Below are 15004 nucleotides of genomic sequence, written 5' to 3'. Positions count from 1 at the left end.
AGCAGGACCCCCAAATAAAATCTTGCCTTGGGCCCCCTGTTGTCTAGAGCCAGGTCTTGCATGACCTCTCTTTTGACAGAGATGTTGTGGTTATATGAAGTCTCATCTTCATTTTTGGTGTCTGCCACAATGCTCCCAGTCGGTTTGAAGTGGTTTAGGATCTGTGGCTATCCTAACTTCCTCCATCGGGCCTCTCCAGTCATCCTGGTGTTAACAGAGCCTAGCGTGACTTTGAGTAGCTGGCATAATTCCAATCTTAGTTTAATTTCCTGCTTCGGGTCTTCAAGGTGTCTGAGGCTTTTAGAGCAAGACTTGCTTTTTCCTGTATTTCTTTACCTTCGTTGGAAGTGGATATGCTCCATCTATCTCCCTCTAAAAGGCCTCATTCTTAAGGTGCTGCGGCTCGTAGAAGTTCTTGTCCCTGCCTTTAAAAGGTTTCAGCAGGACACATCAGATGGTGGATTTCATAATGATGTGTGTCTTTGTGCTCAATCATGTGTTTGACCTCTTTTTATTTTCCTCATACCGTCAGTAACATCACTCCTTCTTCAATCTGCGCTTGTCAGTAAAATCCTGTTGAGCTATTATGTCCTCCAAATGGTGTATAATGATGATCCACATTGACCCTAACACGGTTTATATAATCACTGTTATGTCACACTGTTGTATGTGGAAAGGATTCTGTGGTGTCAACAAAAGCAACACATCTAATTAGAAATATGAAACTGCACACACCAAGAGCAATAATGCATTCATTGTGCATGGCATGGTGTTTATTAAGGAGCAAAAATCATTCAAAGCCATCCCTTTGTTCTAACTGCTCTTGTAACAGTCACTGTGAACGCTGCCTTAAGATATGCAACTCCCTTGTGTAAGAGCTATTTACGGGTTATGATGTTAATGTCAGCTCATGTGTATAATATGTGACACCTGCAGAATTCTATAATATGCATTTTATAAACAAATATTTGCAGGCAAACCTACATTTAAAAATGATAAAGCACTTTAACTTGAACTCCTAACTGTGTGTTTCTTTCATCCCACCATCTCTCTCTCTCTTTCCCCCCAATTCTATTATGTATGATAATTCTATCTTTATTTTGTTGTATAGTATGTGTATTTATTGTCTGTGTCTGTGTAGCTGTATAGTATGTGTATTTATTGTCTGTGTAGTTGTATAGTATGTGTATTTATTGTCTGTGTCTGTGTAGTTGTATAGTATGTGTATTTATTGTCTGTGTAGTTGTATAGTATGTGTATTTATTGTCTGTGTAGTTGTATAGTATGTGTATTTATTGTCTGTGTCTGTGTAGTTGTATAGTATGTGTATTTATTGTCTGTGTAGTTGTATAGTATGTGTATTTATTGTCTGTGTAGTTGTATAGTATGTGTATTTATTGTCTGTGTAGTTGTATAGTATGTGTATTTATTGTCTGTGTCTGTAGTTGTACAGTATGTGTATTTATTGTCTGTGTAGTTGTATAGTATAGTATGTGTATTTATTGTCTGTGTAGTTGTATAGTATGTGTATTTATTGTCTGTGTAGTTGTATAGTATGTGTATTTATTGTCTGTGTAGTTGTATAGTATAGTATGTGTATTTATTGTCTGTGTCTGTGTAGTTGAGCTGCTGCAACACTTGAATTTCCCCCATGGGGATCAATAAAGGAATATAATTCTAACATATATATTTATATATTCATACAAGTGACTGCAGGAGATGCTTGTACAGTGTCCTAATAAGATCAGGATGTATGGGGACAATCTGACATTTAGGACACTTAGTGGCTCCAGAAGATGGCAGTAATGCAACAATTAGGATGCAAGCCGTCGTTAAACCTCAATGAAGTAGAAGAAGCTAAACCAGTACAACTCGAGTACAACTGCAGGGGGACAACACACTGACGTAGGAGGCCAACCTTGGACGCCAGTATCAACGGATTGCTGTGTTCAAGCAAAGCGCGCACTGGTAAGGGGTGTAAGTTCATACTTTAAGCCTAACGTCTTATCCACGGTCGGGCTGGTTGCCAGGCTACAGCCAACGGTAGCTAGCGTTGCCTAGCGAGCTAACCGAGCGAGCAACGCAGCAGCAGCACAGTGAACATGAACATGAACATGAACATGAACAGTGAACTGATAATGTTGCATTTCACAAACCAGATATTCAGTTTGCAGCAGGGGGATTATCTGAATGAGTTAAAGTCAAATGGTGTATGTTTAAAAAAATAAAAGTGTTGACAGATGTGCGTGTGTAAAACAACAACAATGGTCATTTTGGACGTTATAAATAGACAGGACTGCCAGTGTATCATATTTAATGTGGGCATCGACATCTTTATTCGTTAACATACTTTGATCAACGTTGTTAAATGTTGAAAATCACGCCTTAAAGTGAATCTGTAATTAGACTGGCTATGTAGGGGAGACAGGCCTCTGAAACGTCAAGCTCAATTCAACAAATAGACACTTTTACAGTAATGTAATCTAATATTATGATGTTCAATATTTTGAGTTTTTCCTCTTGTGTTGTCAAATTCAGTCAGGAACATTTCCTACAAAAACAAACCTAATTGGACAATGATCAGCCATCAAGACATTAAAGTAATGGAGTGTAAAAAATGCACAACTGCTATTACTTAACTATAGCTCAAGGCAAAAGCACATTGAACTCTGTCAAAGCCGTGTTTTGAGCATGTCAGTTACTTTTCAACTTTTTTTTTGTCCAGGCAAACATGAGCAGTTTTAGTAGACCCGACAGACACAGGACGCCATCATTCACCAGGGCAACACTCCTGGCAGCATCCAAGTCTGACCTGGAGAGAGATTCAGGCTTCTCAGGTTTGGTTCAGTTATGTTACTCGATACTTATACACCTTTTTAAGTTTTGGGTTTGCCGACATGTATGTTTAATTTTGACATGGTAGTGTTGCCAGTGTGGCACGTTTGGTGAACCAAGTGTATCTGTATATAATTAGCATTTCCATAATTAGACAAAAAATGACTATCAACAAGGTCAAGCCTAATCAAATGTAGGGATCTAGGTCACATTTTCCATGTAGGGTATCCTGTATTGGGTCAATTTAGCTAATGACTTTTATTTTATGCACTGTGAAGGCTGACCTGGATTTGGTTAAGCCCTCCTCATCTTGTTGATGGTATCCTTTTCCAGACACTCTAGAGAGGCTTATCTACATCTGACACTGTTTTCACAGTACTGATGATCTGCCCCAGGTACTGGGCACAATAGAAAGGTAAATATCTTGCTTTTAAACCTGACGTGACCCATATGCTTCTCTCCCCCTCCTCAGATGCCAGCTCTGAGTACCTCAGTACAGTCGATCTGACTGACTCTGAAGATGCAGGAAGGAATGGGACGATAGTCGGCCAGGACCCGATTGGTCCGCAGGTGGCTGTGATGGGAGGCTCATATGCTGGACTGTCTCCAATGATCATCATGAATAACTTTGTCTTAAAGCAGGTAAAATACAGCAATGTGTGTCTACCTATGCCTAGCACTAATCCAAGCCTTTATTGTCAATTCAGAGTGAGATTCTGCTAAGAGTGCAAATGTCAAGTCGTTGTGTATATTGTGATTTGACCATTATATGTTTGTTCATTTTATGTATGCTCCTTGTATTCAAGTACTGTAATATATTTTTGTACTAAAGGTTGTAAAATGTTTTTTGTTTTTTCTCTCTAGCCATCCCCGATGGCTCCAGCAGAAAAACAGTGGGGCTTTCCTTCACCCTTGGAAGTGATGCCTCAGTCACAGATGGTTCTTCTTCAACCCATGGTATCAAATGGTAGCAGCAGCTCCTCAAACACGGGCTCTGACAAGATTCGACCTTCCAAAACCTACATGCCCATCCGCAAGTCATATCCCAAAATCGCCCCACACCCATCAGATACGTCCACAAAAAGGGTGGGATCCTCCAAGGTGAGGGTGAGTTCAACGTCAGTGTATGGCCAGCGACAGAGGAGGCACCACCACGGCCACAGGCTCTACAGCTCCCCAAGCCCGAAGCCAGCACTGCAGCCTACAATCAAATCCATCCCCAACTTTGAAGCAGCAAACAAACAGTCACAGGCGGCTGAGAGTCAGGACAGTGACATGCCTCTCTCCGAGCTGGCGGGGAACAACTCTCTGCTCCCCTACACGGATGAATTCGGTACAGACCTTGACGGCAACAGGATGGACGCTGACCAGGACGACGCACTCTCAATGGACGTTAACAAACTGAAACGTTTTAGCAACACCTACAACATTCTCCACAAATCTGGCTTGCTGGGGATCACCATGCGCACAAAGCAGCTGATCAGGGAGAATAAGCGCACCCAAGGCCAGCTGCAGCAGCTTCAGGAGCAAACGGCTCTGCTGCTGGAGGCTCAGAGCAGCGGAGACCTGCAGCTCTGGACTAAACTGCAGCTCTCTCTGCAGCACACAGACAAGGAGCAATGCGGAGCCAAAGCTCAGAGAGTGCTGGTGTAATATCATGATGGACTTGACCAGCGGTTCTCAATCAGGGGGTCCCACGATGATTTATTGAATGTGAAAATATACATCTCAAATCTTAAAAACTAAAGCTGCCTTTGTGCGAAATAGTCTAGTTACAATATCCAGCATTATACATAAACAAACAATAAATTATAACTAAACTATACTTTCATGCTTTGCAGGCAGGATGGTACAAATTATCTAAAAAGTCAGAACTGCTGGTCTAATATGAAAAACCAAGTGGGAGTTAAGAAGCATGCTTACATTTCAAACCCTTGCCTATAATGAATTATTTTGCTTCTGCTGTTTCACAATAGCAAGTGTCACTTGCAAGGGCTATGGCCTCTACATTTAGAATTCTTAGTCGCATTAAACACAAGTATACATTACGCATAAAGGCACATGAGATTAATTCCTTATTCGTGTCCTGAATGTGATGTAGAGAAAATATAAGCATCATTTTTAAACCCAGTGTGTATACATTTGACCTGTGTTTCAATTTCCTCTTTACTGAGATCTTTAATCAACAGGACAATATCTTGTCCATTTACTTTGTTTTTTTAAATTGGATTGTAAATGAAAGTGAATATGCAGATGCCTCCTTTGCGAGGAAGTGTATGTACCAACAGCTTTGGCAGTAAGAGTTCAACGTTATGGCAAAACCTGTTTCCTTTTTTATATAATTTTCTTACTTGGTGTACCTATTATTTATTTGTAGTAATTTTTCAGACCCAAGACTTAAGCTGTGTGAATAACATAAACAAACCAAGCACATTATAAGGAGTTCAATGGTAAAGCAAGGTCCTTTTTTCAAAAGATATATTTATGAACTACTTTAGCATTTGCAAAAGCTTGAACTGTAGCAAGTGAAGTGCTGTAGCCAGACATTTTTTCTCTTGACACTCTCATATGTTGCTGCCATGTTCGTTCCTGCTACTTAAGCTTAATGTTATGTATAAATGAAAGCTTTAAGGCAAAGAAATTACAACTAAATAGTTTCATATTACAGACAGTTGCACTTTAGTTATAAGATGGCTAACAACTTTTTTAGAAAAATGTTACAACTTGTATCTCTAAATGAAAATGCTGAATGATAAAACGATATGTATATACATGTTTATTTGGATGCCTGTGCCTTTTTGGATATGTTCATGTTTGCACTTCACAGCTTAGATTGTGAGCAAGATTGAATGTATTTAAAGGTCTCCAAAGATTTGATACTCTTATCTGACACAAAACAAGCCATGCCCTGGCTTGGCGATACGTCCAGAGTTAATGTAGAAAGAATAGTATGAAGACAAGTCATATATGGTTCAGTTTTAAATGTAAAGTTGAGGTTAACTGTTGTATTATTTATTTTAGCAACAATACGCTGCTGTTGCAAAATTTTCTAATTATGAGTTATTATAAAACTAAGAAATAAACATCAAGCCTTAGTTGTAAAAGGGCAAAAGGAGGGTTACAAAAAATGTTTTAGAATTACTATTCAGAGATTGCTTGTTTTCCTATTATTGTGAAAAGTGCTTTCTGTGTTATTTCTTTAGCAAATGCCACTTTGACTAATAATGAACTGTCATAAAACTCTGTTTGAAGACCATTTCCTCTCAGTCATTTATTTCACTTCCCTATCTTAGAATGCAATTTTTAAAAACACAGAACTGCTGGTTGTTGGGATTCAAATACTTTTATTGGTATAACAGGAATAGACAAAATAGCTCTAAAAAGTATATTTGTTGAAATCCAAAACAGCTTTGACATGATGTTGAATACGTCAGTAGCTGTAGCAGCAGCATTACAGTGACAAGTCCTTATTATTAATGTTATTATTATCATTATCAAACAGAGGACCCTATCATTAGCAGTGTAGTGAATACATCATCTTTGGGGTCATCTGTAAGCATATAAGACGTGTTTATGGCACATTGTGAATAATACCCTGGATATAATAATATGGTTATCGTTACATTTCCCCCACCCATTCTTATAAAGGAGCAGATCACTGTACTGTCTGAGTCACATTCATTTGAGTAGAAATCAGTCTCAACATGTGACAGTTTGTTGTCAAAACAACATTGTCAACCCGGCAGTTTAAGCTGTAGACACATACTGTAGTTTCCTTGTCTCCTAGCCCTTAACGTCAAAATAAATTATCGTTGTGAAAACTACCACAAGTTTCCTGAACGTCACATTGTAGCAGCCTACAAGGAACAACACACTTGATTGGTAATCTCAAAGCACCACGCGGTGCAGGCCTTCAAATCAATGGCATGACATAAAAATGTGAAGCTGTGAATGCATGCACTTATGCAAAAAAGCCATCTTAATATTTTGATGCAAGCGTGTAAAACTGCTGGATGTCTCAAACAACCAACTTATTAGTCTTAATATTGCCTTGTCAAAAAGCTACTTACTTAAAGGATACACTTACACTATGCACCTATTCAAAAGTTTCACATTGATATATGGCTCCTTTCCTTAAAGGAATGTGTGCTAACAGCTAACTTATTCATGAACTACTGCAAAGGTCATAAAGCATCCACTTAGTAATTAATCACCACATGGATCCCAAGAAAGCCTTTTCTACAACTTGTGCCGCTTGTGTGACCTATTGGGAGCTATTTTATGACATGTGGTTATCAATCAGTCTTGCTTATGTGCATCCGTGTCTTCAGAGCATGTATCCGCAGTCTGCACAGGCAGGATAAGGCCAAGGATCCAGCGGGTTCCAAACACATCCTTGAGGTTGTTTCTCCATGGGCTGCGGTTCTCCACGAGCTGCCCCCTCTGCATCTGACACCAGGTCTGTCCCCGGGCCACCAGCAGCACCTGCTGGCAACAGAAGCCTGCACAGACCAGACCGATGCCCAGCCACACATAGAGCATCAGCACCAGGAACAACTGCGAGCCTGAAATTGTTCCTGTGGGGAAGATTTAAGAAGGACAATTTGAACACTCAGGAAGTCGACATGCATTTTGAATTATCAGTTTTAGTTGGAATAGTCAAACAAGTCACCTGTGAAGAAGTAGCCAGTGGAGAGAGGGAGAAGAGTCAGGAAGGTCAGTGGGTTCTCAAAGGAGATGGAATACTCCACCGTTAGAAAGGCCACACCGAGAACCAGCGAGTACAAACAAGTGCATGAGGTGTAGATGCAGAACATGATGAAGTAGCGCATGTTTTTGTTGCCAATGCAGTTTCCAGTAAAAAAGCAGTGGTGATCCCTCTTTAGGATGACTTTCTTACACAGTTTGCAGAAGTGCCGACCGTTCAGGAGGTAGTGAGCGTCCACTTTGTCTGAGCAGTGAGCCGAACACACCGGAACCACAGTCTCGTTGGCGCTTTCGGCAGGATACTTAATAGTCATTATGTAGTTCCCCAGTGCGTTGAACATCAGGAAAAGGAAAACAACTGTGTGGAGAGTTGTAGACGCCTTCAGTGATGTGTGCGGGTTTGGGAAGATTGTTGGGAGGAAGAAGCAGAAGTGTAAAATGAAGGTGACTGCTGTAGCCATGAAGAAGTAGGCTGGAGCTACAGCATTGAGAAGCCTCAGTTTTAACATCCTGGTGAACATATCTGTGTGAGAGAGAAGACACAGTTAGCAGAATGTTATCAGAAACAGCTTGAGCCTCAGAGGAGCGATTTTGTAGAAGCAGTTTGACACAAAATAAATCTCCATTTCAAAAGTTCACTTTCATGCTTTGATGAAGGTCCTTTAGACTGAAAGCTAAAAAATAAGGTGTTCTATGCATAGATTTAAGTGTTCGGATATCTGTTCTACCAGTTAACGTTTACCTGGAAAAATTAAAAGTTACAGGCTAACAAAGTATAATCTGTCTTTACTTGTTAACTCTAACTGAGACCTGTTGATCATGACCTCATCAGAAGAAGTAAAAAATAAATAAAACACTATTTAATATATTACATTTGTAGAAAATATAATAACATCCCCAATAGCAAATAATTCCATTTCTTATGAATGTTATAATTTACTTTTCTTCTTTTCTTGTTATGGCCGTTCTGATGGAAATAAGCACATTACAGAGGACTATTTACATTAAACCTTTTAGTGAAAGTAGCACACTCCCTATTAGGCCCCATATATGATAGAAATGTGTGCTCTGGCTGCTCGTTTGACAAAGAGAATGTAAGTCTGCTGCTGAGAAAAACTAATTTCTCCACAAAAAAGGGTCCAGGGACTCGAAGGGACCACTGAGAATACTAAAAATATCTCACCTTTTCCTCTGTGATCTTCTAACATACAGCACTAACAGATGAGCAAATCACAGAGAATCAAAGCACAAACAGAAGGAAGGAAGGGCCCCCATAGACTAACCCTAAAACTGGGTATTTATGTTCATTTATGGAAATGGTGGGAAGCTTAAGTGTCGGTCGATCAGTGACCTAGATGACAGAGAGCACAGCACACTATCCTCCCCTTTTCGTCAATCATTTCATTCCCATGACGACACAATTAAAAGCCATCCCCGTGGTGTCCAGTCTCCCTACCTGCAGGTGTCAGAGAGCGGAGGAGCTGTCCCTTCAGCACCGCGGAGCCCAGGCTCAGAGGCTCATTCACACGCACAGAAGGTCATGTTGATCCACATCGACGGGCTTTTTTATTGGGGTGTCTGCTCCTTTGTCTACCGCCGCCTGCTGGGCTGGATGCGTCCAGTTTTCTTTCCTTTTAATTGGCTGGGTAGATAGCTCATTATAGTAACAGCACACATCTGAAAATAGAGCATTTTTAGAAAAAAACGTTTCTCTTTTGTTTGTAACAGAATTTGACTGTAAATAAAAAAAAAAAAGCTGATATTTTCCTTTTTTTATTTTTGGGTAAAATACTATTTCACCTTTACATTGAGCACATGTGTAGGGATCATGAAATGTTATTGTTGGCATTGGAGGAAAAGGTATTACGATCATTTACCCCAGTTTAAATTGCAATAACAAAATACAAAACAAAAGTGTCACTAAGATAAAAGTATATAAGTAGCATGAGTATTATAAATAAAATATTCTCAAAATACTTTCAATTAATGAAGACTACATTTGATCATACTTTGGTCTCTATGAGTGTTATACTTTTAGTTATTATATTTATATTATTATCAATGCATTTGCCGTTGTAGTTGGCTCTTGAACTCTAATAGTAGACGTTTGACACAATGCATGAAAGACAATTTTCCAATAGGTGGCAATGCATCCTTCATTTTTTTACAATTTAGTCTGAGTGGTGTCACATGAGTGATATAGATTTATTATATTTGACTTGCTTTGTGTTGTCTCACCGTCTCAGCCCTTTTGCTGGTATCCTTAAGCTTTAGAAATATAACAATTATTATATAATGATAACGGATAATTATAAAGTAATCAATTGTATATCCTCAAATTAAAGGCGAAAACAAGAAATAGGAGGTAAAGCATTACTTAACGCTCCCTTAGCAGCCTTCAAGGCAGGTGTTTCATTGTCAGACGGCCCCTGAGCAGGTGGGAGTTTCTCTCGTTTCTGAGCATCACCCATCAACACCAGACGCCAGCGATCAGGACGCTTTCTGAGGTGAGCGATTTGATTTTTTTTTTTTTTTTTTAAAGTCATGTATCCGTGTATTGATCTGAACGTGGACTGGAGGGCTTTAATGATCCATGTATGGCGCAATCGTTTTTATCAAGTTAAAGAGCTGGAGGATGAAGGTGGGTGTGCAGACTGTTGTGGGTGCTGCAGTCAGCGAAATACGTCTCATAGGACACAGACACATTTTCTTTCAGTTATGAAAACGTGATTTTAGAATTGAGTCGAAACGTTCAAATGCTCCCTGCATTACAGTACAGTTTTGTTATTGGTCAGAATGAAGATTTTACTGGCAACGTGTCAGGCTATTATTACACCCAAAACAGATCTTCATACTGCAATATCTATCGTTCCTAATAGAGTCAATTGGGTGGGAGACCTTTAATGAGCAAACTCCCAACTGGAATAATAAAAACAATAATTATCATAGTGCATAAGGAATATTTAGGTTTACAGCCATGCTGTGGCCATGCTATATTCTCTCTGCTGTAGCCTGTTGTTGTTGTAGTTGTTGTTTTTTCTGTTGGATTTACAGAGACACAAAGCCTTTTATTTGTCAATCTAGCAAGAAGTTTTACTTGTTGAATCCATTTTCTGCTTCATATTCAGCAGGTATTAACAGTCTTACTGGCTCTGTTGCCTCCTAGAATAATCCAGTATAGGGAGCATCTCTGAGGTAAACTGAGGTCATGTTGATTATATACTGAGGACATTTCTTTTGACAGTAGCTAATAATGATGTTTTTAAATATATATATATAAATATACACAAGACTGTTTTTGGTGGAATTTTGTATTTTTAGTCTTGTTATTTTTAAAGCTAAGGTAGATTCCATAGTATGCTATTTACAACTGTGATAAATGGAAGTGGCCTTTAAAATGTCAGATTTCTAATTTGTTTTTAACATTCTAGCGGGTCATTTGTGCATAGCATTTGAAAGTGTTTGAAAAAAATGATTTCATGCATGTGGAAAAAGGTGAAAAGTGATTTAAGGTACCTAAATGTATTTCAATAAGGTCCGTAAATAAAAAGCTCATCACATCTGAGGAAATATGAAATATGAAAATGGTGATGACTATTAGTGTTGATTATTAATCAGAGAGATCTGTCCTGTTCCCAGGCTCCTATTATGAATTTTCATGAATAGAGATGTTGTGCTTTTGAGGACAAGAAATTTAAAGAAAGATTTCAGGGAAAGCCATTTATTACTACAAAAGTGTCATGGCTTTCAACTGGGGTACACTAATCTCTGTAGGTTGGAAATGTTTCTGTAAAAAGTTAGTAGTTTTTGAAAACTGGTCACAATTGGAATCTATTGGAACTATCACTATAATTTTTTTTTTTACCACGCCCTTTTCATCAAACAGGTGGTGAGTGTTTCATAAATGTCTACACCCCTGCAAAATATTACATTTATGTATTTTATTGAAAGTGCAATTGATTCAGGTGTTTGTGACTTGACTCTGTTATATTGTCTTGTTCAATCTGAGGCTTAAGTATTATTTTTGGCCACAATGAAAGGTTGATAGTGTGCAGGAGTTCACTTATATTGAGTGTTAAATAATTCAAAGATTTTCAGTGCGCTATCACTTTAAAATGTTTTCCAACACTTCAAAAGGAAGAGTGCACAGTAAGTCTCCAAAGAATAGAGAGCTGATGAATGCTGGTCATCTTCGAGTATCAAACAGAAATTAATATTTTAGGAGACTCGAAGCTTAGATTTGAAAAAAGAGCTTGCATTAGAGATGGATATGGATTAACAGGCCGACGATAGAAAGCAGCACGTATGAGAGAATCACGCATAAGCCTCTGTCCGTGGATTTTCTTTATTCTGGTTTGTTTATTTCGGTCTGTGTTTATTTCAGCACCTCGAGCAGGTAGACAGCTCCAGGGGCACTGAATGAACAAACAGTAAAAACGTTGGCGACGGTGCACAAAGAACCTTTGTGAATTTTATTCTCATGGTGCACAGTATCAAAATTGCATAATCTGCTCTTACTCACATGGAAAGAGACCAAACACTGTGTAAATGAATAATGTCTCCTATGCCGAGTTTTAAGCTTCAGGAATGTCAAACATCAAACCAGTAGGAGGTTTGATCGTGACTTGATTCTGGACTTACTTTAAAAATATAATAGTTACATTTAATCTCAATCTGAAATCAAATGGTTTTGTAAAGTAGGATGGAGGACTGTAGTACTACACAGGGTTGGCAAAGTTGATACAATCTTCTATCATGATTATAAGTAATTCTACATTGCAACATCAATAGGCCAGTTATAGTGATGAGACCCTCGTACTATAGGTGGATACAGTATACTGTTGTATTGCTTTTAACAAAGTAATGAATGAGGGTTAGCTCTACACTTGAGCCCAGACTGAGAATCTGAGAGGAACTACCCACCTGCCATCTAACCACAGCAGTAATGTACCATAGACACGGCTTTGTTCTTTTCATGTCGTCAGTGGAAAGGAGGCTCACTGCTATTTGAGATGCCTGCTGTGAACTTCCCTGCTATTCCACAGGGATCCATCACAGTGATACTGACGCATGCAGCATTGTAACTGTTGTATCACACACAGATATTCCCCAGCAAAAAAGCACGCTGCCATAAGCTTACTATAACACCAGTAAGCATGCAGCATAAGATATTCACAGATGTCACACTGTCTTGTCCTTTTACTTGTCACACATTTTATGCTGTATATGAAGACAAGTTGTCCCATCTGATAAACCTGCAAAAGTCATCCTGTGTGTATCAGATGTTGTGATATGAGCACTTATCTGCTTGGCTGTGATCTAGATGCTCAGTTATTTGTACATGACCACACTGGTGGTTTTTGCGTTTACTACAAATGACAAATATTGCCCATTATAGCTGGAACAATTAGTTGATTAGTCTAATGACAGCAGCAACAACAACTACTTTGATAATTGATCAATTGATCTGGATTTTGTACTGTTACTCGGGCAATCAAAGATATTAAAACATGTCAACATGGGCAGATGAAAGAAAACAATGGCTTGTTAAATGTTAATTAAAATTATATAGTTTAAGCCTTACTTTCTGTTATTGCTGAACATTTTGACTGTATGTGTTTAGATTGATTTCCTACTTTCCAAACATCAATTGTCTGCCTTCTTACTGTTCTTTGATATTTGATTGGCAGTAATGTAATGTTAAAAAGGGCCGTGATTAACACGCTTCTAATCTAGGTGCAAGCTTATTGGAAAACATTGATAAAATAAGTTTCAATAAGTCTTTTTTTAAAATTAAATTCATGCTTGACATTATGTCAGTATGTCGAGACATGTTTTATTGTGTGGTCCTTTTAGATATGGTTAAGACTCTTTCAAAGAATAAACATTTCTCTGAAGGAATCTGTTAAAATGAGCAGTGTCTGCACTTGTTTGTATATGTAGGAGTGAAGGGAATTTCGACAGAGTCTCAGGTTTACTCACAGGCCCACTTTTAAGGATCAGCTCCAGCAGTGTAAAAGGCTGTGGGTGGTATCTTCTAGAAGCTCTGAGGTGCAGGGAAAACACAGATTATTCTTTGGCTATTTGTTCATCCAGCACACATGTTGTCAGGGGGGCTCTAATGAGGAGAGGCCCAGTCCACAAGCAGCAGAGGCAGGGCAGACACACAGCGCTCCCCTGGGGGCCTACTGAGCATGTGCAGCCAGACAGGAAGCAGGTGTTTGGTTTGTTGATCACGGCCTGTGTATGCAGTCATCACTCCAGTCATGCTATATGGCTCATTCAGCCTTCAGAATGAGGCCGGGTGGGGGGATGCTGCAATAACTGTGTGCTCTGTGCAGACACACCTCGGTGATCCTTGTTTGTGTGTTGTGTGATAGAGAGAGGAGAGAGAGTGAGGTATGAAAAGAGTAAAGCCTCCTCCCTCCTCCACTGAGCAGGTGGTGAGCAGATTGTGCGATTACCTCCTCCCCCCTCTCTCCCTCAGGCTGAGTCTGATGAGGGTTGCCCATCCACATCCCCCAACACCACCTTTCAACCAAAACCATAACAGCGGGGGCCTGTAGCTCCTGTAGAGTTGAAAATAAGATGCACTCACACAGGGCATTCCCATTAAAATATCTCATGAAACTAAGAGAATATAAATATCCATCCATTTTCCATAACCTGCTTATCCAGTTAAGGGTCGCAGGGGTGCTGGAGCCGATCTCAGCTGTCAATGGGCGAAGGCAGGGTACACCCTGGACAGGTCGCCAGTCTGACATATAAAGACAAACAACCATTCACACTCACATCCACACCTACGGGCAATTTAGAGTCTTCAATTAACCTAAGCTGCATGTCTTTGGAGAACCCGGAGAGAACCCACGCACATGCAAACTCCACACAGAAGGTTGTCCAGCCCGGGAATTGAACCCAGGCCCCTCTTGCTGTGAGGCGACAGTGCTAACCACTACACCGCCGTGCAGCCCGAATATAAATATAATAAAGTAAATAATATTTTAAAAAAGTATATGGAGGTTTCTGTCCACAAACTGGGGTTCTTTTCGTGGTTTTGGCTCAATTCAGAGAGGTCTTGATGCTACAGCATACAATGATATTTTAAGCAATAGTTTCTCTCACTGGTGTGTTTGTTGCATGAAGCAAATCCCTGTATCAGGTTCCAAAATCTTGTAGAAAGCCTTCCCAGATGAGTGGAGGCAGCTGTTACGCCCCCTTGGTGGCTCGGAGTAGAAGGACGTAACATAATGCACCAGGTTGAGCAAGTGAGGGTGTAGTCACACAGAACCAGGACCCAATATGAATTAAAGAAAGTATTTATTTACAGAAAAGCAACACAGGGATCAAAGAGGAATGTTAGTGGCACCAAAGAAAAGAACATAAAGAAACCCACCCCCATTGACAGGTGCTAAGCACCCAAAAGTACAGCGGGTGGTGCTCACTCTAATCTGGGGTTTTAACA

At 39.6% G+C, this 15004-nt stretch overlaps 2 protein-coding genes across 2 annotated transcripts; one reads left to right on the top strand and one right to left on the bottom strand.

Annotated features, from left to right (window-relative positions):
• The first annotated feature begins 1812 nt into the window (after positions 1–1812).
• Positions 1813–6083, top strand: cipca (CLOCK-interacting pacemaker a). The gene is made up of 4 exons (XM_054614273.1): positions 1813–1968; positions 2726–2837; positions 3308–3477; positions 3700–6083. The coding sequence occupies exons 2-4, from the start codon at positions 2732–2734 to the stop codon at positions 4486–4488; spliced, it is 1065 nt and encodes a 354-aa protein (XP_054470248.1). The 5' UTR covers positions 1813–1968; positions 2726–2731; the 3' UTR covers positions 4489–6083.
• A 1051-nt stretch (positions 6084–7134) lies between these two features.
• Positions 7135–9087, bottom strand: zdhhc22 (zinc finger DHHC-type palmitoyltransferase 22). The gene is made up of 3 exons (XM_054614615.1): positions 8999–9087; positions 7508–8065; positions 7135–7412 (listed from the first exon to the last, which is right to left on the bottom strand). Exons 2-3 carry the CDS (start codon positions 8061–8063, stop codon positions 7135–7137), a joined length of 834 nt encoding a protein of 277 aa, XP_054470590.1. The 5' UTR covers positions 8064–8065; positions 8999–9087.
• Positions 9088–15004: the final 5917 nt, after the last annotated feature.

Source organism: Anoplopoma fimbria, chromosome 15 (assembly GCF_027596085.1).
Source record: "Anoplopoma fimbria isolate UVic2021 breed Golden Eagle Sablefish chromosome 15, Afim_UVic_2022, whole genome shotgun sequence".
NCBI lineage: Eukaryota > Metazoa > Chordata > Actinopteri > Perciformes > Anoplopomatidae > Anoplopoma > Anoplopoma fimbria.
Note: the sequence above shows the minus strand (reverse complement) of the source record. Positions and strands in the feature narration are given on the sequence as shown.

Bases quoted from the DNA above. Each gene is read 5' to 3' on its own strand.
- cipca (XM_054614273.1), top strand. From the start codon at position 2,732: ATGAGCAGTTTTAGTAGACCCGACAGACACAGGACGCCATCATTCACC. The intron at 2,838-3,307 runs GTTTGGTTCAGT...CCCCCTCCTCAG, and splicing joins GAGAGATTCAGGCTTCTCAG to ATGCCAGCTCTGAGTACCTC. The intron at 3,478-3,699 runs GTAAAATACAGC...TTTTCTCTCTAG, and splicing joins ATAACTTTGTCTTAAAGCAG to CCATCCCCGATGGCTCCAGC.
- zdhhc22 (XM_054614615.1), bottom strand. From the start codon at position 8,063: ATGTTCACCAGGATGTTAAAACTGAGGCTTCTCAATGCTGTAGCTCCA. The intron at 7,413-7,507 runs GTGACTTGTTTG...TCTTCCCCACAG, and splicing joins CACTGGCTACTTCTTCACAG to GAACAATTTCAGGCTCGCAG.